The sequence below is a fragment of the Serinus canaria genome, chromosome 1A (genome assembly GCF_022539315.1).
Source record: "Serinus canaria isolate serCan28SL12 chromosome 1A, serCan2020, whole genome shotgun sequence".
Taxonomy (NCBI): Eukaryota; Metazoa; Chordata; class Aves; order Passeriformes; family Fringillidae; genus Serinus; species Serinus canaria.
Window position 1 is genome coordinate 12679351 of NC_066314.1, and position 20849 is coordinate 12700199.

Here is a 20849-nt window from a genome sequence, read left to right on the forward strand (position 1 = left end):
CGGCGCCGAAGAGCTCTAGCGTTTAAGTGAGCGCGGCCCCTGCCGGCCCCGCTCGGCAGCCGGACCGCTCGCCCTGCCGAGCCTCCCGTGGCTCCTGCTGTGAGCTCGGGCTCAGCGCACAGGTCGGGGACTGCAAATCCAAGTGTCACTGGCACAGGAATGATTATTACCAGATGCTAATTACTCGTTAATGTATGCTAATCACTGCTGCATGCCAGCGCGCTCACAGCACCAAGTGCCAGGCAGAAAGCGCTCGGCTGGAGCGGAGCGGCTTCGCAGCCTCAGCCCCGCGCCGAGAGCCGCCGCCGCGCCCCCACGGCTCAGCTGCGCTCGCACAGAGCTCTCCTCCGCGCCGCCATCCCGCCCCCGAGGCGAGCAGCGGCCGCTGGTGATTCCTGACTCCCCCGAGCTCCAGGCTTTGCCTCTCGTAGGTTTCCTTCGGCCGGGAGACAGGCGCCTCCGGCTTCCCCGCGCCACGGCATCACGGCCGCTCACCCGCCGCAGGGGACCCGGCAGGTGCCGCCCCCGGCTGGAGTGGCGATGATGATGTTTTGTGAGGGGACAGGAACACCACACGCACGTTCTAAACTTTAAAACCCGCTGCCTGAACGTGTCTCCCGGGACGCTCTGCATGAGGGGAGCGGGTCCCCTCGGCAGCCTCTGCCCCGGCCGGGAGAGGTGCCCGCGGGCCGAGGGGAGCCGCACTCAGGGCTCGGCCGGGGAAGGGGCGCGGGGGACCCCTTCGCCCCCGCCTGCCTCCGCCGCCTCCCCTCGGGGCGGGCGCAGCCCGTGCCCCGCCGTGGCTGCGCAGGGCGGCGGGACGCCCGCGGCGGGCGGTGTGCGGGAGGCGCCCGGCGGCGGAGGGCGGGCTGCGGGGCGGGCGGTGCGCGGGGCTGGCGGCGCTGCGCTGCGCCCCGATAGGCGGCGGCGGGCGGTGTCGGTGCTGCCGCCGCTGCCGCGGCTGCTGGTGCTGGCGCGGAGCCGCTGAAGCCCGGCAGAGGGGCTCGCCGGCTCTCGCACGCAGCGGCGGCGGAGCGCGTCGCGTCGACCGGAGCGAGCGGGGAGGAGGAGGAGAAGGCGGAGGAGGAGGAGGAGGAGGAGGAGGAGGAGGAAGGGGAGGGGGGCACCTTCTCGGAGAGGATGCCCGGAGCGGCTGCAGGGACGGCGGCTACGGGAGCAGGCTCGTCAGGAGCGGTAGCAGCGGGGATGCTCCCAGCTCAGGAAGCAGCCAAGATCTACCACACCAACTACGTGCGGAACTCGCGGGCCATCGGCGTGCTCTGGGCCATCTTCACCATCTGCTTTGCCATCGTAAACGTGGTGTGCTTCATCCAGCCGTACTGGATCGGGGACGGCGTGGACACCCCGCAGGCGGGCTACTTCGGGCTCTTCCACTACTGCATCGGCAACGGCTTCAGCCGGGAACTCACCTGCCGGGGCAGCTTCACGGACTTCTCCAGCCTGCCCTCGGGAGCCTTCAAAGCTGCGTCCTTCTTCATCGGGCTCTCGATGATGCTCATCATCGCCTGCATCGTCTGCTTCATCCTCTTCTTCTTCTGCAACACAGCCACCGTCTACAAGATCTGTGCCTGGATGCAGCTGACCTCGGGTGAGTGGAGGCAGCGGCCCCGGTGCTGGGGGGCTCCGCTCATCCCTGTCCGGCACAGCCCGGCCCGGGGGGGCACGGCCGGCTCTGGACAAACTTGCGGCGCCGGGGCGGGGAGCGGTGGGGGAGGGTGTCGAGGGCCGGGGGTGCCCCGCAGGGGCAGGCCGGGAGAGGATGCCCGGGGGTGCCGCGACACATCGGCAGCGTCGCAGAGCGGTGCCCGTGCCTGCCCCGGGCCGCCCCGCCGCTCGACTGGGCGTGGGCCAAGTCAGGCTCAGCCCTCAGCTCCTCGCACCGCTCCGAGGGCTGCCCGGGGTCGGTGTGGGACCCGACCCGTGGGCAGCTCCGGCAGCTCCAGGGACTGCGGGCGGCAGCGGGTGGGTGTCCTCCAGCGCGTGGTCTATTGTAAAGGTCAGGAGAAAATGGCAGTGGGGACAATTCGGGCTGGTGACGGTGGGTGAAGGCTGCTGCCCGCCTGTTGAAGCTTAGTCCTGGTCCCACAGTTCCACCTGGCCAAGGCAGAGCCCACTTCGGCTCCGTGGGAGGGCTTGGTGAGGTCTTTTGCTGGTGAACTGGAAGGGCAGCTGAGGTCGTTGGATGTGGCATGCATGAGTTTTGGTTGGGGTCTGTTTCACTTGTCCACAAGGTTTATTTTCCACTGTATGTTAGGAGTGTAAAGAAAAAGAATTTATTTCAGTTGCTGATTTTGTTTCAGAAGATCTCCTGACTTCATTTGACATTCCCCATCACATCCAGTGTCTCCCTGGGGAAAGCGTGTGGTAGGAAAGAGGGAAAACACCAGGACATCCCTTTCTGCATTTCCAGCACAGCTTTCCCTCTGAGTTAGTGGAGAACTGGTTATTTGTGTGCAGCTGGGAGGGTCTATAGAATTAAGATAGTAATACAAGCAGTTTTAGCGAGACAGAAAATATTGGTTCTTCGATCATTTAGGGAAAAAAGGGGCTAAAATCAAAGCATACCTGTTACATGTCCTCCTGGTAAAACTTGAAATTGAGAAGTTTTGGAATAAGCAGGAATAAGCTGTTAGAGAAACAGACCAAAATGTCACCAAAATGGGCTCACAATCACTTTTTCAGTCCCCTTAATTGACCTACATTCATTTCAGTTTCTGAGCAAAAATTCTTCTGACTTTTCTATTGAACGTCTTCAACCTTATTCAATTTGCCATCTAGTCCATGAGACCTGGTGGAATTCCCTGGTTTTTATGAAGCAGCTCTAACCATTTCTCTCTCTTATGATGTTTTTCTGTGTGCTATTATTTTTATGCTGTTTCCTTAGCTGAAGTTTCCTTGTAATTTCTTTCTGTATCACTCGGGGAGTGATCTGTAGTCACTTGAGGCTGGTAGGTTTTTTCCCAATTCCAGTGAGTTTAGTTTTGGGTTCATTATCTCTGTCCTGGGAACCCCTTCTGATGCTGGTGGCTCCTCTGTCCATTCAGTAACATCATTCTGATATGGTCTGGTTAATTGTACACAGTCATGTCACTTGGCTCTGGGCAGAGAAAACTGTTTCATCTTTGCACAACTGATGTCTCCTCTGCTCCATTAAGGACTTCTGCTTTCAGCTATTTCTTCTTCTTATGGCTCTGCTGCTAAAAGGTGCCATGAATATTCACTGTTTTAATGCATTTCAGCATGTTTTTTTTCATGTCCAATATGCAGTAGGACAGCACAATTTCCAAATCACTTGCACTTTCCAACATCAACATCTATGTTTGCACTACTTCATGCCCAGAGGTGCTAGTGGAAGGTAGATAAAAAAATGAATCTGATTCCTTTACTGTGTTTCTGTACAGGTGAATAATAATGTTAAGAAACCACCATATGTGACTGGTCTACTGGACTTCTGCATGTGTGCAGGTGTGACTGGAGATATGTTTTCAGGCAAAGCAACACAGAATTTTTGTCATCTCCAAAGCTGGTAGATGCACTGCTGGCATTAAAAGTCAACAAAAGGAGCTTTATGTCAGCAGAAGAATCACTTCTCAGACTGCTTCCCTTCAAAATTAGTAAGGGAATGCATGCATAGCCAAGTGGTTGGTGCTGTCTTTCCCAATTTGTACACAAATGCCCTGGAAGAACTAGAATAATGTTGGGTGTTGAACCTGTCTTTATTGTTTGCTGAATATTTTACCTTAATTCAGTATTTACCTCACTGTTCATTTCTGTATTACTTTTAAAAGTTTTCTCAAAAACTACCAGAAAGTCCATAGAGCTTTGTGTTTCCTCCTTTGAAGAAAACAAAGGTGGTGGGACAGAAGGAAAACTGGAGTAAATTGTGCAGGACAGGAGTGTTATAATGATGTTTTTCTGAGCTATATGATCTACTTCTGTAATTACTGTTTGGAAAATATAAGATAATAGTAATCCTAAAGTGCTTATCTCACAAAAAAGAATATAGTAATGTCATCTATATATGCATATAGTTCTGTATAGTACAGAACAAAATTGAGTCTGAAGTAGTGAAATAAAGGAGCATGTGAATATAGCTTTGATTTTGCTTGCTATTATGTACTTTCGTAGTGTTAGCATTCTGTTCAGTAATATAACGCTTAAAATTGATGCAATTTAAATTCTTGTTAGAATCAGGTTACTGATGTGGGATCATGCTTGGTTTAGGATTGCAAATGAAAGCTTAGGAACTGATTTCTTTAGAAGAAAGATTTGGATCACAGTCTGTCCTGCATGAGTCATTATAAATTGTCAGCATGATATAGCTCTTGTTCTGAAAAGGTGTTTATTAAGTAAGAAAAAGATAAACAGTATCTTGGGCACATACATTTTCAGTCCTTGTTGCTGTCTAATCAGGTCTATGACATGATAAAGAAGAAAAATCCTAAGAAAAAATGCACTTCCTGTGTGTACAGCCTAGATTAGATGGTGCTATGATTTAGCCATGGCTTAGACTGCCTTTTTTGTTGCACATGCACAATGCTGTCAGGGTACACTTGATACTTGGAGAGCAGTGTTGGCAGCCTCATTCTCCATCCCCTAACCTCCTCTGCAATTGCAAAATCATAGGTACAAGCAGTATGCACTCACCTAATTTGAGCAGCTGCATGATCACAAACTCTTGAAATCATTAGGAATTAGGTATTACTGTTCTTTGTTATTCTACACCTAATGTTTACTGGAAACCTCACAAATAAAGATAACTCTTGAGATTTATTCCTTTATAGGCTAAGTAAATTAAACTCTTCCATTCTGTCATTGTGATTTTTTTTTTCATTATATTTGTCATTACTTTTTTCCTTTACTAGGATGTTTCAAGGTATTAGAAAGAAAAAAGTAAGGAAAGCAGAAGAAAGACATAGAAGTGTCCCATGGAAAAGCAGGATGAAACCAATATATAGTTTTTTCAAGAGATTCTTCAGTTTATGCCCACAGTAAGAGGACCACTGAACAAAACATCAAAACTCTGTACTTTGGGAAACCACAGTCCAGTGATCTTTGACAATAGTCTGTAACATGGCCCATGAAAGCACCAGAGCAGCTAAAGCCCATTTTTCCCTCTGCATTTTTGGTTCTACAGCACTTGTACTCAGGGATTTCCTTAGAAAGATCTTGGCATTTAAAATCTCTTGCTGGATTTTGTTTTTTGAGACTTTGGTCACATTTTGAACCTGTGTAAATTTTAGCATTTACAGTGCCCCAGAGCAAGGAGTTCCACAGATTGATACATGTTGTGTGAAGATTCAGTGCTTTTTGTGTTTTACATCTTGTGCCTGGCCATTTCATTTGACCCTCTAAGCTCATGCATTGGAAGAGGCTGTGAACAGGGAACCTGGAGACACATTCCCTGTCCTGGCTCTGATTACACCTTTGCTGTATCCCCTCAGTTACCTGGTTTTGAGACCTTTGGCTTCTCAGTCAGTCCTTAGTTGTTAGGTTGTAGAGAACTTGTGATGATCCCAGCTGCCCTGCCTGTAGCCATTTCCAGTCTACTCTATCTTTTCAGAGTCTGTGGGACCAGACCTACACACAATAGTCAAGACAGACAAACCAGCCATTCATACAGTGACTAAACAATATTCTCTCTTTCATTCTTTTTTCCTTTCTTAGTAATTAGCAATACTCATTTTTCCCCAGTTAGTGAACAGAGGGCTGATGTTTTCACACAACTGCCTATTATAACCCCGAGATCTCAGTCCTGAAGTGCTAATAATCACCTTGGGGCACATAATTTTGTGTAGTTAGTTTTCTTTTCCCCTTAAAGAAATTACTTCATATTTATCTATACTGGCTTTAATTTGACTTTTTACTGCCTAGTCACTCAGAACTGTGAAGTCTTTGTTCACAGTCAGCCCTTATCATAGCTACCCTGAATGAGTGTCAGCAGCTAACTTGGTCACCTCACCATTTATCCTGTTTTCCAGCTCATTTATAAATAAATGAGTAGCTCCCAAGTTCCAGCACAGATCCCTGCAGGATTCCACCACTGACCTCTCTCCACTTGAAAAATTGACAGTAGTGTCCTACCATCTGTTTCCAATTATTTATCCTTGCAAGGGCATTTATTTTTATCCTCTGGGAGTCCAGGTTTTTTAAGACTTTTTAATGATAGATTCATCAATTGTTTTTTGGAAATACAAACATTGTCAATTAAAACCATGCTACACATTAATTTTTACTTTTACTTTGGAGAACTCTAGTAGTTTCGTGAAAAATTGCTTAGAATAGGTGTATTGGCCCTACCTTACTTCCTTTCATCACACAAATATGTCATGTTTGTACACATGCTGTCATAAACTGCTTTTTTTGTAGTTCTACTGATTTATGTTGTACAGGTGTTGGTCTTTCTGTGGTTCCTCAGGTTTTCCCTGGACTTGTTTTTAACAGGTTTTTAAACTGATTTCCTATCACTCAGCTGCCAGATCTTTCAGGCCAAAGCAGCCATAATGAAGAGGTTATTACATGCCACAGTTAAAAGTTTGTTTAAAACAGGGAATTGTTTCAGAATGAAAAGGAGGAATTCTTCATTGCAACTGTGCTGTTTGCCTTTATGCTTGAAGTCAGTCTGCAGGACCAGGTGACTTTTATGTAAGAGTCTTAAAAGGCTTGACCTTGATGCTCTTGGTGCCTTTGTTTCTGCTGTTTGACAGATCTTGGTATAGGGGTAAGTTCCAGACGGCTATGAAAAAAACCAGCCTTGCACCAGTGTTTGAACAGGGTATCTCTTGGAGTCAGACAAGGATCCTGTTCTTGGCCTCAGTACCTTTAAGAATTTGTTGAGAGAGTACTTTATATTTATGACTCCTGAAGTTTGCAGGTGGCATAAAAAATTATTTATTTAATAAATGATAGTTATTTGTCTAATAAATTATAGTAAAGGTAGCTAATTGCATAGACTGATTTGGATGTCATAATAGCATGGGCCTATTTCTACAACCTTTATTTTAATTCACCAAATGCAGTGTAAGATTTCTAAGAATCAGAATAATGGAATCACAGAACCATAGAATGGAGTGGGCTGGAAAGAACCTTAAAGATCTTCCAGTTCCAACCCCCCTGCCATGGGCAGGGACAGCTTCCACTAGATCAGCTTGCTCAGAACCCCATCCGACCTGGCCTTGAACACTCCCAGGGGTGGGGCATCCAGAGCCTCCCTGGGCAGACTGTTTCAGTGTTTCACCAACCTCATAGTAAAATATTTCTTTCCAATATCTAATCTAAACCCACTTCTTAGTTTCAGCTTTAACTCGTTTCCCCTCGTTCTGTCACTATGTTCCCTTGTAAATAGTTCCTTGCCATCTTTCTTGTAGGCTCCCTTTAGCACTGGAAGTCTACAATGAGGTCAACCAAAGCCTTCCAGACTGAGCAATCCCAGTTCTCTCAAGTTTTCCTTCACCTCTCCATCCCTCTAATCACCTTCTTGGCCCTTCTCTGGACTTGCTCCAAAAGGTTCATGTCCTTCCTGTGCTGGGGACCCCAGAGCTGGATGCACACCTCAGGTGGGGGTCTCAGCAGAGCAGAACAGAGGGACAGAAGAAAAATTACAGATTGTGTAGAAGGACATCTGCATGTAAACTCTCACTGCAGAGTAAAAGTCCAGTCTTGTTTATGCAAAAAATGGATTCCTTTGCCTGCAGTAGTCCCTCCCCATGCCTGTTCTGTCTAGGTCTAATATCTTTCAAGACACCCTTTCAAGTATAAAGTAGAAAGGATCTCAGAACTGATTTAAATAAATGAAAGAAGAGAAGAGCTAAAAGGATGAATTTTCTTGCTATTCAAAAGAAGATTAAAAATTGACAGATGATGGCATATGAGGACCTACAGGGGAAGATTTCAAGTGATGCACTGCTCCTTAGCTTGATGAATGCTGTGTTTGGAAGCTGAAGTTACACAAATTTGCATTAGCCATGAGGTATGTACATTTGTAACCTTTTTAGTTGCATTTTGCCTTTGTTAATTGTCTTTACTAACTCAACAGCAGCAAAGGACCTTACCAACAATGTAGTCAGCGTTTGTTGCCACTACCAACAATGCTGTCAGAGTTTGTTGCCACTACATACCCCCCACATGTAAACTGGGGAGGCACATGGGAGGCAAGAGGGACAGGGAGACAAGTCCAGGAATACTGATCAGGTTTTTGAGCTTGAGGTTCATCATTGATGCTGATTTTGATTAAAGTGTTAACACTCCCATGGCACCTGCAGGGTGAGGCGACTGAAGTTATTTAGTGGTCTCTGAACAGTAGAGGATGTTGGACCATCAGGGAGAAAATTCTGAAAAATCGGAGTTCTTGAAGGCTCTGATCATGGTATGACGAGCATTGCCTCTGCATTTTGGGGAAATGGGGTGCTGGATGTGTGCAGGCAGGCAGGGAGCAGGGAAAGAGCCGAGTGCTCCCCTTGCCCACAAATGGACTGTCTCCTCAAGCCTATGAGGACATTGAATGCAAGTGAGCCTGGTGCATGTGCTTCTTTTTCCCAGAGGAGAAATCATGCTGCCAGTTTGATTTTCTGTACATTCAGCTCCAGAGCAGAGTTTCCCAGTGGGTTTAAAAGAGATCCCTAGAACCTCCTTATCCTTGCCTAGGAATGCCCCCTGGTAGCCTCTGCTCTGCTGCTGTCACACTGGCTGTGATCAGTACTGCCTCTGGGAACTGCTTGTGCCCTAGTGTGAGTCAGAAGGTTGGTTGGGGAGGTTGGGAAAATTATCTGAAGGTTTTAGTGGGAAGTTTTGGGTGAAGTGAATGATGGGGCTGCGCAGCTTTTTTTTGTTTCTTTCCACTGAAGTGAACATCTTCATATGCTTCATGTTTGGCTGTAAACATGAAAGTAAAAGGTGTTTCACGTGAGCAGTGGAAATGAGGGAGAAATGCTGTGCCCAGTGTCTCCTCTCTAATTCCTTCCCCAAATACCCTGTGCCCAGTACCAAAAGTTCTCTTGTTCATCCCATGTTCTGCCTTTGGTGGCCAAACTCTCCAGCTCCTCACAGGCTCCCTAGCTCTGTAAATGACAAAGGCACAGCATGTAACCTACCTGGCAGTAAGATATTTGTCTGTTGGTTTGATGTCCTCAAGTTGCCATCTAGATTTGTTAAAGGATAAACTATCCCTGGCTTTCCAGTGGTGGGAAATTGGGTTTTTTTTTTCTGCTTTCAGCTTTTTCACAAAGCTTGCAGGAATTTAGAGTTTTGAAGGCTTGTAGAATCAGTCAAATTTGGTAGAAATTGGTCATCAGGCTCAAAATCACACAGGGATTGATCCCAGAAGGAACTTATCTAATATGTATCATGTAAGAAGTGAATATCTTTTATTTGTATGAGTGATTTGAGATTTCAGTAGCAAAACTTGTTTTTTGAAGGATAAAGGTGTTTAGGGAATGGAGAAGAGATATTTTCTTTTGGTTTAGAGTGTAATAAAAATTTAAGCATCTTATAACTCTCCCAATTGCCTTTTATGAACATCCTGGGGGCTGTGGTCCACTGTTTGAAAAACAGTAAGATAACAGAATAGTAAGATATAAACGGAAATGCATAAAGTTATCCAGGCTAAGGATGACTACCATTTCATTGGGAAAAAGTGAATGTGTGAGGGAATAAAGAAGGGGAGAAACTGGGAAAGATTTTAAAAGAGGAGAATATTACCTATCAAAATGTGGGCAGCTAAGAACTTGGATATAGTTAGGAAAGAGAAATGGGAGTGAGGTTTTGCAAAGAGGCTGGTGTCAGAGCAGCTCTATTTTCTTGCAGCTGAAGGAACATCACTGGCATAGGATACAGCTGCTGTCAAGTTCTTTCAGGGATTCCTTCTAAAAGTTTAATGAAGAAAATTGCTATATGCCAAAATGAAGCCAGGAAGAGGGAAACATACAGATATTATCAGCAGTAAAAAGGCATGGAAGAAAAGAAGACTAGATTTCAAACACGAAGGTTATTTTACCTTTCTTGAAGAGAGCCTTTTTAGCACTGTGGTATAAACAGCATTAGCTTTGATCTTGCAAACATAAAGACAGCAAGCATATCAGAACAGAAAATCTTAGGTATGATCAGGTGGTGTGGACTCAATATTTGAAAACTAACAAGATCCAGCTGTGAGGAATGGGAGGGTCACAATACTGAGGCATAACAAAGGAAAACATAAAAACATTTTTGCTCAAAAATGGTGAAAGAAAAAAAAAAACATGAAGAAGGCTAGAGCCTGGAAAATCTGCAGAATTCGATAACATTGGTTGCTATCAGCATTGTTAAAATTGCAGTGGCAGCAGCATGACAGTGAATAGCCAGATTATGCATTACTGTGTGGAGCAGTGTGCAGCTCCCAATTACTAAGAGAGAATTATGGCTGGAATCCTTAAAAAAGTCAGTATAATAGACTTCAAGATCTGTCTATTCTGTGAAAGATATTATCCATCTTCACATTGGCATTCAGAGATGCAGAAGACTTGAAACAAGCTGGCCTTAGAATAAGAAGGTCATACTTACCGGGGGAAAAGGTTCTTTTATTTTCTCCTTGAGAAGCCAGATGCAAATTTATGAATTTCATTGATTTTAAAAGGTAGCTGATGGCGTCTGTGGAGAGCCTCTTTGACACAAGCACATCATGTGCTATTTCAGAGAATATTATTCAATCAAGTAATTGAGAGTGCATCAGGAGGAGAAAGCTACGGAATAAACGGTTTGAAATAAATTATTACAAACAGTTGATGAGTTGTCACGCATTCCACTTTCTTTATTTTTCTGGTTATATTTCAAAAGGAAAAGTTCATAGAGAAGAAAAGTAGGCATGCTGTACTTGCAAGGTCAAAGGCAGATACTGTGAGTTCAGAGGTTCAGAAAACGCTGTTTGTGAAAGCTTGGGAGGTTCTTTTGTTTACTTCTAGAAGTCAAAAGTCAAGTGCCTTGCTTTGCAGAAGTTGACTGAATAAGGTGAGTGATCTCATGCAATTACCATGGCCAGAATGTGTTTTGTCCTGCTGTGCTAGACTGTACCTCTGCAACCTGCTCTAGGTTATTGGTCACGGTGAACCTTGTGTGCAGCAGAGGTGTGAATAAAACAGGAGAGGTCCCTTGAGATCAGGGAACATTTTAGCAATGTCTCTCCTCCCAGTCTGACCTTTTGCCTGTTCCTGTGGGATCAGGCTCCTGCAGTGGCTGTGGAAGGTGAATGCTCCCCAGCTCCATGGAGTTTCTTGATGGGGTAAGAGCCTTGGAGAGGGTTTTTTTTTTTCCCAGATGCAACAGCTTGTAAGCATGAAACACTGACATGAAAGGTCCTGTGCCTCTTGGAGAGACATTTCTGTACTGATCCATCTCAGCTTGCCAGGGCCCAACAGAGAGAAGTGGTTGCTGTGCCTGCACCCACAAATCAGTGGGGTACAGAGTCCCCTTCTGCTGTAGAGTCAGCTGGCACACTGGCCACACTATTACATTTTTTTACCTTCTAAAACTGGGTCACTAGACTAATTCTGTTGGGAACCATTCCTGGCATGTCTGAACTTGCAAACTGTGCCCTGGCAATATTTTGGAAGATTGTTAGATGGAACAGACTAAAAACACTCCTGTGACACATGCTGAGGGACAATTCTAACAATTTATTAGTGCCAAGTCAAGTTTCAATGCCTGGGAATGCTCCCCAGTACTGCTTCATTTATCTGTGCAGACATAACCAATGTGTAGCCAAGTCTCAAAATGAGGACCTCAAGAATTTACTGTGCAGGAAAGTTAAGGTAACATGGAATTTTTTCCTTTAATTTGAAGAAATTTATAACTGCAACTTAGTGCCACAGTATAAATTTCTGGTTAGCTTTGTTTATATTGTCAACAAATAATCTCTGGATTAAAAATTTGCATGAAATGTAGTTATCTTTGAAAGTAGACTTAGTAATGTAGTTATCTTTGAAACTAGACTTTGTAACCACCTTGAAAAAGACAGATGTTTGTAACCTTTGGCAAGAGGAAGAAGTGACCAACAATGTAGAACAAACCATAAAAAAAGGTTTTCACTTAGAGACAGTTGAAGAATGTTACCCATGAGCCCAAAAATTATAAATGAGACTTCTCTCTGATGTAGACTGAGTGTTTCAAAATCAGATTTCCCACAGGTATCTTCAGCTTGGCTAATACATCTTTGAACACTATAAAACTTTGAGTTCTGCATTGAGTGCATACACTTAAGGGACATTCAGTGTAATTTCACAAAGAGTTAATTCAAAGTTTTAAGATTAATTTCATGAGGGAAGTATTAGACTTTCCATGAAAATAAAATTATTCATCTTTGTAGATTTATGTTCCTCTAAAGAAAGTTAATTATTACTTGGTTGCTGTATCTTAGCCTTCCTATTACTGGTGAAGTTATATTAGACCATCATTAAAATAAAAAGATTGAAATTGCAATGCATGGTTATTATGCTACAAAAATACAGTCCCAAACATCCCAAATATGCAGATGTCTTACCAGCCACAGTCACTTGTGTTTAGCTCCTGTCAGGCATTTGTACTTGGCTGGATTCCTCTGTTGGTGTGGCAGCACCAGGTTAGCGTGGCTCACCAGCAGTCACTTCCCAGGTGACACTTGGCTGTTTGTCAGCTTTGAGGAGCAAGGGGATGCTGCTGGCACTGGGAAAGGCTGTGCAGCTCAGGGTGGGGAACAGTGGAGACCCTCACAGGCCATCAGGTGACAGCCCTGAGTGACTGCTCCCTGCTGGAGTAGGGAGGTTGGACCAGTGAACCTCCAGTGGTGGCCTCCAGCACCACCCAGTCTGTGATTCTGGGGGGGAAGAGGGGATGGCAATGGATGCTGCTCTGGACAGGACATACATGGCCCTGGCATGTACTTTGTGAAGTATTTCCAGCTAATTCAGGGCAATGCTGACGTAATTAAGGATGCATTGTGATATTTTGTGTGCGGTTCTGGACACTGATGTGCAGTTCTGAATGAGTAGCTTCAAAAAGGAAAACCAGTGAGTGGTGACATGTCTTGAAAAAAGAAAAGTGGGAAAGCTTGGTTAGTTTAATGTGGAAAGAGGAAGGTTGATAAGATGTCTGTCCTGACTAAAAGCTCCGGGAACAGCTAAGAACAAGAGGAAAATAAAAGAACTGTTTGAGCCACTGGTTTTTTCTTTGACTTGATTTGGTTTCCTAAACTTTTCCCAAAGGTGGCACTACTTGTCATGTAGCAGTGTTAGAACAAATCATGGCCTTTTGTTCTACTTTGCCATTGCTATTTGCTATTTGGTATTTTTTAAAAATCTCAGAAGTAGTTTTTGAACCCTCTGGAATTCATGGACTATAGAATGAAAGCTAGTGGTTCTAAACTCATGGCTAACCATGGTACAAGAAGAAATGGATATTATAAATCACTTCAGGGTGAAAATTACAAGGTGGTTTCTAGCTATTAGAGCAGAAAGGTTCTACAGCAACTTTCTGAAGGAAGGAGATTTGGTAAAATACTGAGCTATGTACTAGAAACAGATGAATATCTGAAAGGCATTACAAAATGCAGTATCTGTCTTCTTCCTCTCTTTCTCATTTCTGAAAACAAACTCATCTGGGTGAATGCTCTTTTCTATTCTACTCCTACTTGTTCTGTTTTTTAAGCAGTATCACTTCTATCTCAGTGACTTCCAGGATTAAAAATAGACAGGGACCAAGATCTGTACATCTTTCATTCCTACCTGGCATTCTGATCAAACAGGCGAGGGCTTTCCTTAAATTCCCAGCAAAATTATAAAACTTAGGCAACATCTGCAGTTGCAGTGGTGTGTTTCAAACTTTCTCTTTGCCTTCAGTATTTTCATGCAATTTGAATATTAGATTCCATTAAGAAAATATTGTTTATCTTATCTAAGTACTGGTGTTTAAAAGGGAAAGGATTCAAAAAAAGAAATCATAAAAATATTCCAAAATATCCAGGTTTAATAACCTCAGATGTAATTTTGTCTAGAATGTTTCCTGGAGAAGTTGTCCCTTGTTAGCTTCCCATGCACCCAATTATTTTGTGTTGCCATGCTGTTACATAAACAATCTTTCTAAATAGTTAAGAAACTCATAAAATCTCTTCATCTTTTTTGATACACAGCTGCACGTGCCATGTTTTGGGTGAATAGGTTGGTGTCAAGTGTGTTGGGTGTTGGAAGAAGAGACTCTGAGTGGTCCTTGCTCACACAGGATGGGTAGCAGGGTGACACTGAGTTCCCTGCTCTGTCCTTGCTGCCTCTTTTCCTGCCTCCTGCAGCAGTTTCAGAGAGGGAGGGAGAGGGGGCAGCACTTTTTCAGCAGGACAAACAAGTGTTCAGTGCATCAAATAACTTTATTTAAGGCAGAGCCTGAGCTTCCACTAAAACACTGTTGATGTACATGTCTGTGAAAGCTCTTGCATGCAGTATGGATACTCACAAATGCTGTTCAGGATTTTGCACCCTTGGAGGGACAGATCTGCAGATTCAAGGGTCTGGGTTTAAATTTAGTCTTACTGAATTCAGCAAGTTTATGTTTGAACCTAAGATGGTTTATATAAACTTAGTGTTAAACATATAAGACAGCATTTCATTTAATTTTAGCTGTATGGTACACTGGAGGAATTGTGCTGAGGCAACAGTGAGGTGGTCTGTGAAATTGTTACTGCAGCTTTGCTTCTTCACAAGAGATGTATTTCCTTTTATTCCCTGGGGCTGTTTTCCCCCAAATCAAGTCTGGACCAAATGCAGATCACACTTGTACAGAGAGCTCCATTTTACTTTGCACCTCATCAGGGGATGGGTAAGCACAGATTCAAGAGCAGGGATGTGCCAGAGAATGTGCAATGAAACACTCAGCTACACACATCTGCCTTAGCCTGTCAGATTGCAGTGGGGTGAAAGGACCAGCAGCCTTGGCAGACCTACCCTGGCTGTGGCAGGGCCAGTCCAGTGCTCCTGCAGTGCATCCAGGAGCACTCAGGCCCTTAGGACATGATGTCAGTCTGTGGTAGCCAAGCCACCAAGCAGTTGCCTAGATCCAATTTTCTGGGATTAAAATGCCAGGGGGATCCTGTCTGACCTCTGACTTCTATTTCAGCAGGACACAAGTCTTCTGTAGGCTCTCTGTCATCCACACCCAGATGTCTCACAAACAGGAGAACAGCTCAAGTGATTAGGCAGCAGCATGCTGGCAAAGTGAACCAAACCCTGCTTCTACTCTCATCTTGCCTGTTTAACTTTCACTGGGGTTTCACAGGGTAGAGCTGAATCCCGCCCTCTGGTTATGCTTGCTTGTGTCTCGAATTTATGAACCTGAGTTTAGGGAGGATTGTTTCTGATTAGCAATATTCTGTCAGTCATAGTTCCTTCCTAATGTGCTTTTGTCTGGGATTAAAATAAAGCCACCGTGTCATGAATACAGGTATCAGAAAATGATAAAGGAATTTGAATTACCTGATGCTAAAGGAGATTAGTGGATGGTGTATGAAAAGCTGCAAAATACGTATTGGCAATTGCTAAAGAATGCTGTTGTTATTTATTGCTTCCATTTATCATTGTACTAAAAGTCAAGTTCTAATCATTTAAGTAAATACCTCAGTTCTGCTGAGCTTCAGTGATGCCTGGCAGAGAGGAACAAGTGAATATGCACCTAACATCAATTTCTGAAAAATTTAAATGGTCTAGAATGAAATCACATTAGTATTTTTTGTGTCAATTCTCCAGTGCCTTAGTTTTTGATGCTGTATCCTCAACAGGCATTGTGATGGGTCAGTAATTTATATGTGGATTTAGCCAATTGAAAATAGGGGCAAGGAAAGTCATTGTAAATGAATGCTCATTCTTTTGCTCTGTAAAATAATGTATTTAAATTGTGAATTCTCAAGTTCTCCTAGAGTACATTATGGTATTGTTGTGCTGGTCTAGAATCTGTTACCGTCAGTGAAAAGCTGGTTGTTTCAACAGAATACATCAGCTGAGCAAAGGATTTTTATAAGCACATGCTTTGATGGACTGGAAAGATGTTGTGAGTGTTTGGCTTAATTGAAATCTGAAAAATATTTCCACCCATCTGAGGTTATGGATGTCAATCAAATATTTCCTGTATGCTCTTTTACATTATTTATACAAATACATGCGTTACAATAAATAATAGAGTAGCAGATCCCTACCAGAAAATTTAGGAGTTGACTTCTAAGGACCTTTCAGCAGTCCTGACTTGGTACTGAGCAATCTTGCTCTTGAAAATAACCCCATTGTGTCTCTGTCATTCAGTATTAGAGGAGCTATTAATTCTTATATTAGACTTAGTTAAGGCTTCCAAAGAGAAATGGCTGTATGATCATTTGGAACATAACATTGTGCATGGAGACACATTAGGATGCAGTGAGAGACAGTAAGGTGGGAGTTAATATGTGTTTTACTACTGCTGAGCTTGTGACAGTCTTAAGTTAGCATGAGAGAAATTGATTAATTATCTCATGGCTAGTGTACCAAATTGTCATGCACTGTAAAATGTATAAGCACATATTGTGTAAAAAGGTCTACAGCAAGAATTGCCCTCAGAGTTGATTGGAGAGTTGTGAAATTCAGTATAGTATCACTCCTTAAGAAGTAGAGTGCACTCTAAGTATTGGGTGAGTGCAGTGTGAGTCAGACCCCTGAAGAGCAAGATCCAATTGCTGCCTCTCAATGTAATCAAAGACCACAGGAGTGAAAGTAAAGCATTTGTGTAATTAAGATTATGAAGATAAACTGCTACCTAAGTAACTAGCCAGGCAACTGTCAATAATGCATTTATATTTCTTGCTAACCTAAATAATTTAAGTAAGATAAGTTTCCAAACTTCACAGTTATCCCCCAAAAAATGAGACCTTACACTGAGGTTACTGCCTTCTGTCTCTCCCTCTCTCCTTCCCTCCCTTTCCAGTGTGACTTGTGTTCCCACAGAGCAATGTCCCTACTGAGATGGGAAGCCCCCCTGGAGCAGGGACTGGATTTGATTCGGTGCTTGAACAGAGCCCAGCATAAGCTGAGTCCTGATTGTGGCCTCCAGCTTTGACTGCCGTGCAAATTGCAGCAGAAATAATAATTATTGTTTGAATTGTATCTGAGTGGTGTGAGTAGCATAAGCTTGATGAGGTACCCAATTTGCAACAATAGTAACTGTGTACCGAGCAGAGCCTGCTGTGCGACCTTGGGGAAGTCATTTCACCTCTCCGGGCTTTCCTGGCTGTAAAATGAGAGCAAGATAATTTCTTTAAAAATGCTCTACAGGCATAGATTGTTATTACTGCAAAGAACTGATTGCATGCTGATCCTGGTCTGCTTTGTGCAACGTGACCCCTTGCCCTCACAGAAACTCAGAGATCTCTGGGCCATCTTAGAAGTAGTCAGTGTAAACAAGGAAAAATGGTAATTACCTAAAAAAGGAAAAGGCAAAATTAAACATATTTGTGGATGTACATCACTGTGAGCAACCATCTGCAGAATGATAAATAGTGGCATACATACATAAACACAGTGTGTTGTCATTCCAAACAGCATATTCTGTGTGTTTATCTCTGCATTAATGAGGTACTTGGCTTGGCTTTGACATCTGTCACTTTGCAGTCATAGCAGTGCAGATCTGAATTGGAGAACAAGATTCATGGGCCCTTATTTTAGCCTTTTATTCCATATATTGGAAATACTTGGGGAGCAACACATTTGGCCAAAACATGTTTTTCCCTTTGACAACAAGACTAAGATGAGGGCATAACATAACCAGATGACATAGTTTGAAATGCATCAGTTCAGGAACCCAAGCAGGTACTGAGGCTGTCATCATCATGGGCAGGCTTGAGAGACTGCTTCCATACAGAGTGGAATGACTGACAGATAAGCAAGGTTTAGCTAATCCCATTTATTTGGTCACTTCAGCATTCAGCCAAGTGTTACACTTCCTTTTTGACTTTCTTTTTCCTTCAGAAAACAACTGCAGCAAAGCCAGCTATGTAGCTCATGGCTCATTTACTCACAGTGCCAGCGAGTGTCTCTACAGTGATTCTCTTTTGAATGTACATGAGTGACAGATTGTTCAGACCACTGGTTCTCAGCATCCCCAGCACACTGGTGTTCTGCAGGGTGCTCTGTTGGCAGGAATTGCTGCAGGGAGCAAATGTACACTTGATACACCAGGAGTTACCAAAGACAGTCGAGCCACATCCTGGGACCTTGCTGAAGAGTGCACTAGCTTTAAATTCACACAAGATTTAGCATTCCACTTTTTCCTTCTTCCTATACATGTTCTGGTTGTTCAGCTTTGTTATGAGTGCATAGGTGAGGGGATGAAGGAAAGATGGCATGCATAGGGAAGAGGACCTGATTAAGGAGGGACAGAGGAACTGCAGCCAACACTGATTTTCTGCAGCTGAGTGGAGAGAGGCAACCTCACCTTGATCAGAAGGGCCAAATCTTGGAGACTTTCAGTGCACTGCACTAAGAAGCAGAATTTAGTTTGTCTCAATAAGGAAGGAGGACTTTCACCTTCTTCACCATTGGCTCCATTTTGAGAAGTATTTCCCTTACAAATATATTTACCCTTTTGAAAACAGTCTATGAAGCTGTGCTAATTCTCAACAAGGCATGTTGGTGAGAAAATACACATAGCACAGAATTACAGGAATGGATGAGCAAGCACTTTTTGTGTGCTCATGCTTGCTGGCTGCCCAAGTGAGTTCTACTGCAAAATTTTAAAAGATGGGTAGTTGTTTTGTCGTGCATTGCTGCAAGCCAGATTCCTGTCAGAAACAGAGAACCTGTGGATTGTCTCTGAGAAATTCTCAAAGCCTGCTTGTGCTATGTATGCTCTGGTTGTTACTTGCAGCTCTGGCAAAAGAACTGATCTGAGCCTGGAAGTAAGGGGATAATAGTGAAACTCCAGGTAAATAATCCTTATTATTGTAGCACAAGTATATCTGTTTCTTCTCTAACCAAATACCCACCTGGGAAGAGTTTCCTTCCAAAAAGCATGAAAGCAATAAGAAGATAACAGTTTTCACCCAAGGCTAGTAACCTGGCAAGATCTGGATACTGTTCCTGAGCTGTGAGTGTTACCTGCAGAGATGGTGGATGGATAATTTCAATCACAAACACTTTGAGAAATCTGACATGGGGCACTGTTCCAGGAAAGCAGTGCCAAGGATAATTTTATTCTTCAGTGAGTTTTTGGGTGGTACTTACCTTATGCACTGAGAGTCTTTTATGGGTTATTTCTTGAGCCACGTTTTGCCAACGAAACTTCTGCTCTACAGCCAGAGAACACTTCTGTCTGGGGGAAAAAATCCATAGTGTTGGCAGCAGATTTTATGACATATTGGGTGATGTCATTAAGGGAGCTGTTAGCAATCTGTCATTTACAGAGCAGCTTCAACTAGTCCAACGTAAGGGAAGTGATTTAATTCCATGTCTGCTTGGATTTCTCCTATATAATCAGTGGAGGCTCAGGAGAGTTAGGAGGCACAGCATGATCCTCTCCTGATTACTTTGCTGTCATTTCCAATTTATGGCCTAAAATACAAGAGAATAAAGTCTTCATGCTCAGAGGGGCTCATGAGGGGCTGGCACAGGGGCTCCCCCAAATCTTTTAGCAGTGGTGCCTGCACAGGCAGAGCACTCTTGTTCAAGGACTGAGTAGAGTGACTGTAGCTTGTGACACAGGTTATGCAAAAGTGGCTGCTGACAAATGGTAGGGGGAAGGGACCTCTGCAGGAGCGTCCACAGGGGCACATGAGGCTCTTCCTGATGAAAGGGAGCACATTAACCCAGCTTGTACCTAGCCCCTGAAGCTTGTTGTGGTGGTTACCTTCATTTCACCTGCAGGTAATTTGATCCTGTCTTCCATGAGTTTTCCCATGAAGGGGAATTGGATGTCCCACAAGAAATGGAAACAAGGCATGTTCTTATTCTGCCTCTTTGAAAGCTCCTCGGGTCTTCAGTGTAATATTCATGTCTTTTGGATATTTGTGGACTGGGTCAAAGAGGAGAACAGCAGAAAATTATCCTAAATCGTGCTTTGGACAAGCTGCATAGCACATCTAGCATCCTCCTGCTCTTCTTGCAGGACCCAGGAAGCTGGCTTGGGAGCACCATTGTCAGGAACCAGGCTGGTTCTCCTCCCTGTCACTGCAGGGTGCAGAACATGGTGCTGTGATACACCACCTTTTGCTGCTCCAGTTTGCTGCCAAAGGATGGGGAAAGCAGAAGCACAGGTTGCTTCAGAAAAGGATTAGACAATTGAGAGAGAAGAGATGCAGTGATGGCTGTCACTGGTCTGCAAGTTTGTCACAGCTTCACCCTGTGGGGAGCAGACTGGTGGGACTAAGGATGGTGGGATTGGGGAAAACCAAATTCATCTTCCTTCTAAATGTCCGACATTGTCTGCTGTTGAAAATGTTGTTCCAGGCTGGGAGAACCTTTGTTCCCACCAAGTATTCCCAACCGTTGTGTATTAGATGCTCCTCTGCTGGTAGGTTTAAGAGAGATTATTTGTTCTTTGTGTGGGCAATGACATATTCCAGCACTAAGTGCCAGTCAGGGGATTGCCTGATCAACATCCTGGTTTGAATTTTGAAAACGCTTTGGGAGATTTTTTCTCTTCGTAAAACGAATTCATGGATCTACAGAGTTCAATTCCAGACAGGTCCATTAGTCAGCTTTACTGGGTAGCACACACCATGGAGTTTTACCAAGCTACTGCTGTACAGAGCAGTATGCTAATCCTGCTTCCTTTACTCTGCTGGAAACTAACAAGGTGCAGTGAGTGTTTGCTGCCAGAGCCAG

At 44.0% G+C, this 20849-nt stretch overlaps 1 protein-coding gene across 1 annotated transcript in view; it reads left to right on the plus strand.

Annotated features, from left to right (window-relative positions):
- Positions 1-1112: 1112 nt before the first annotated feature.
- The window catches only part of LHFPL3 (LHFPL tetraspan subfamily member 3), a 234512-nt gene continuing 214775 nt past the window's right edge, over positions 1113-20849 (plus strand). The window contains exon 1 of the mRNA XM_050986944.1: positions 1113-1609. Coding sequence (XP_050842901.1) covers positions 1141-1609 — 469 coding nt within the window. The 5' untranslated portion in view covers positions 1113-1140. The remainder of the gene's footprint in view (positions 1610-20849) is intronic.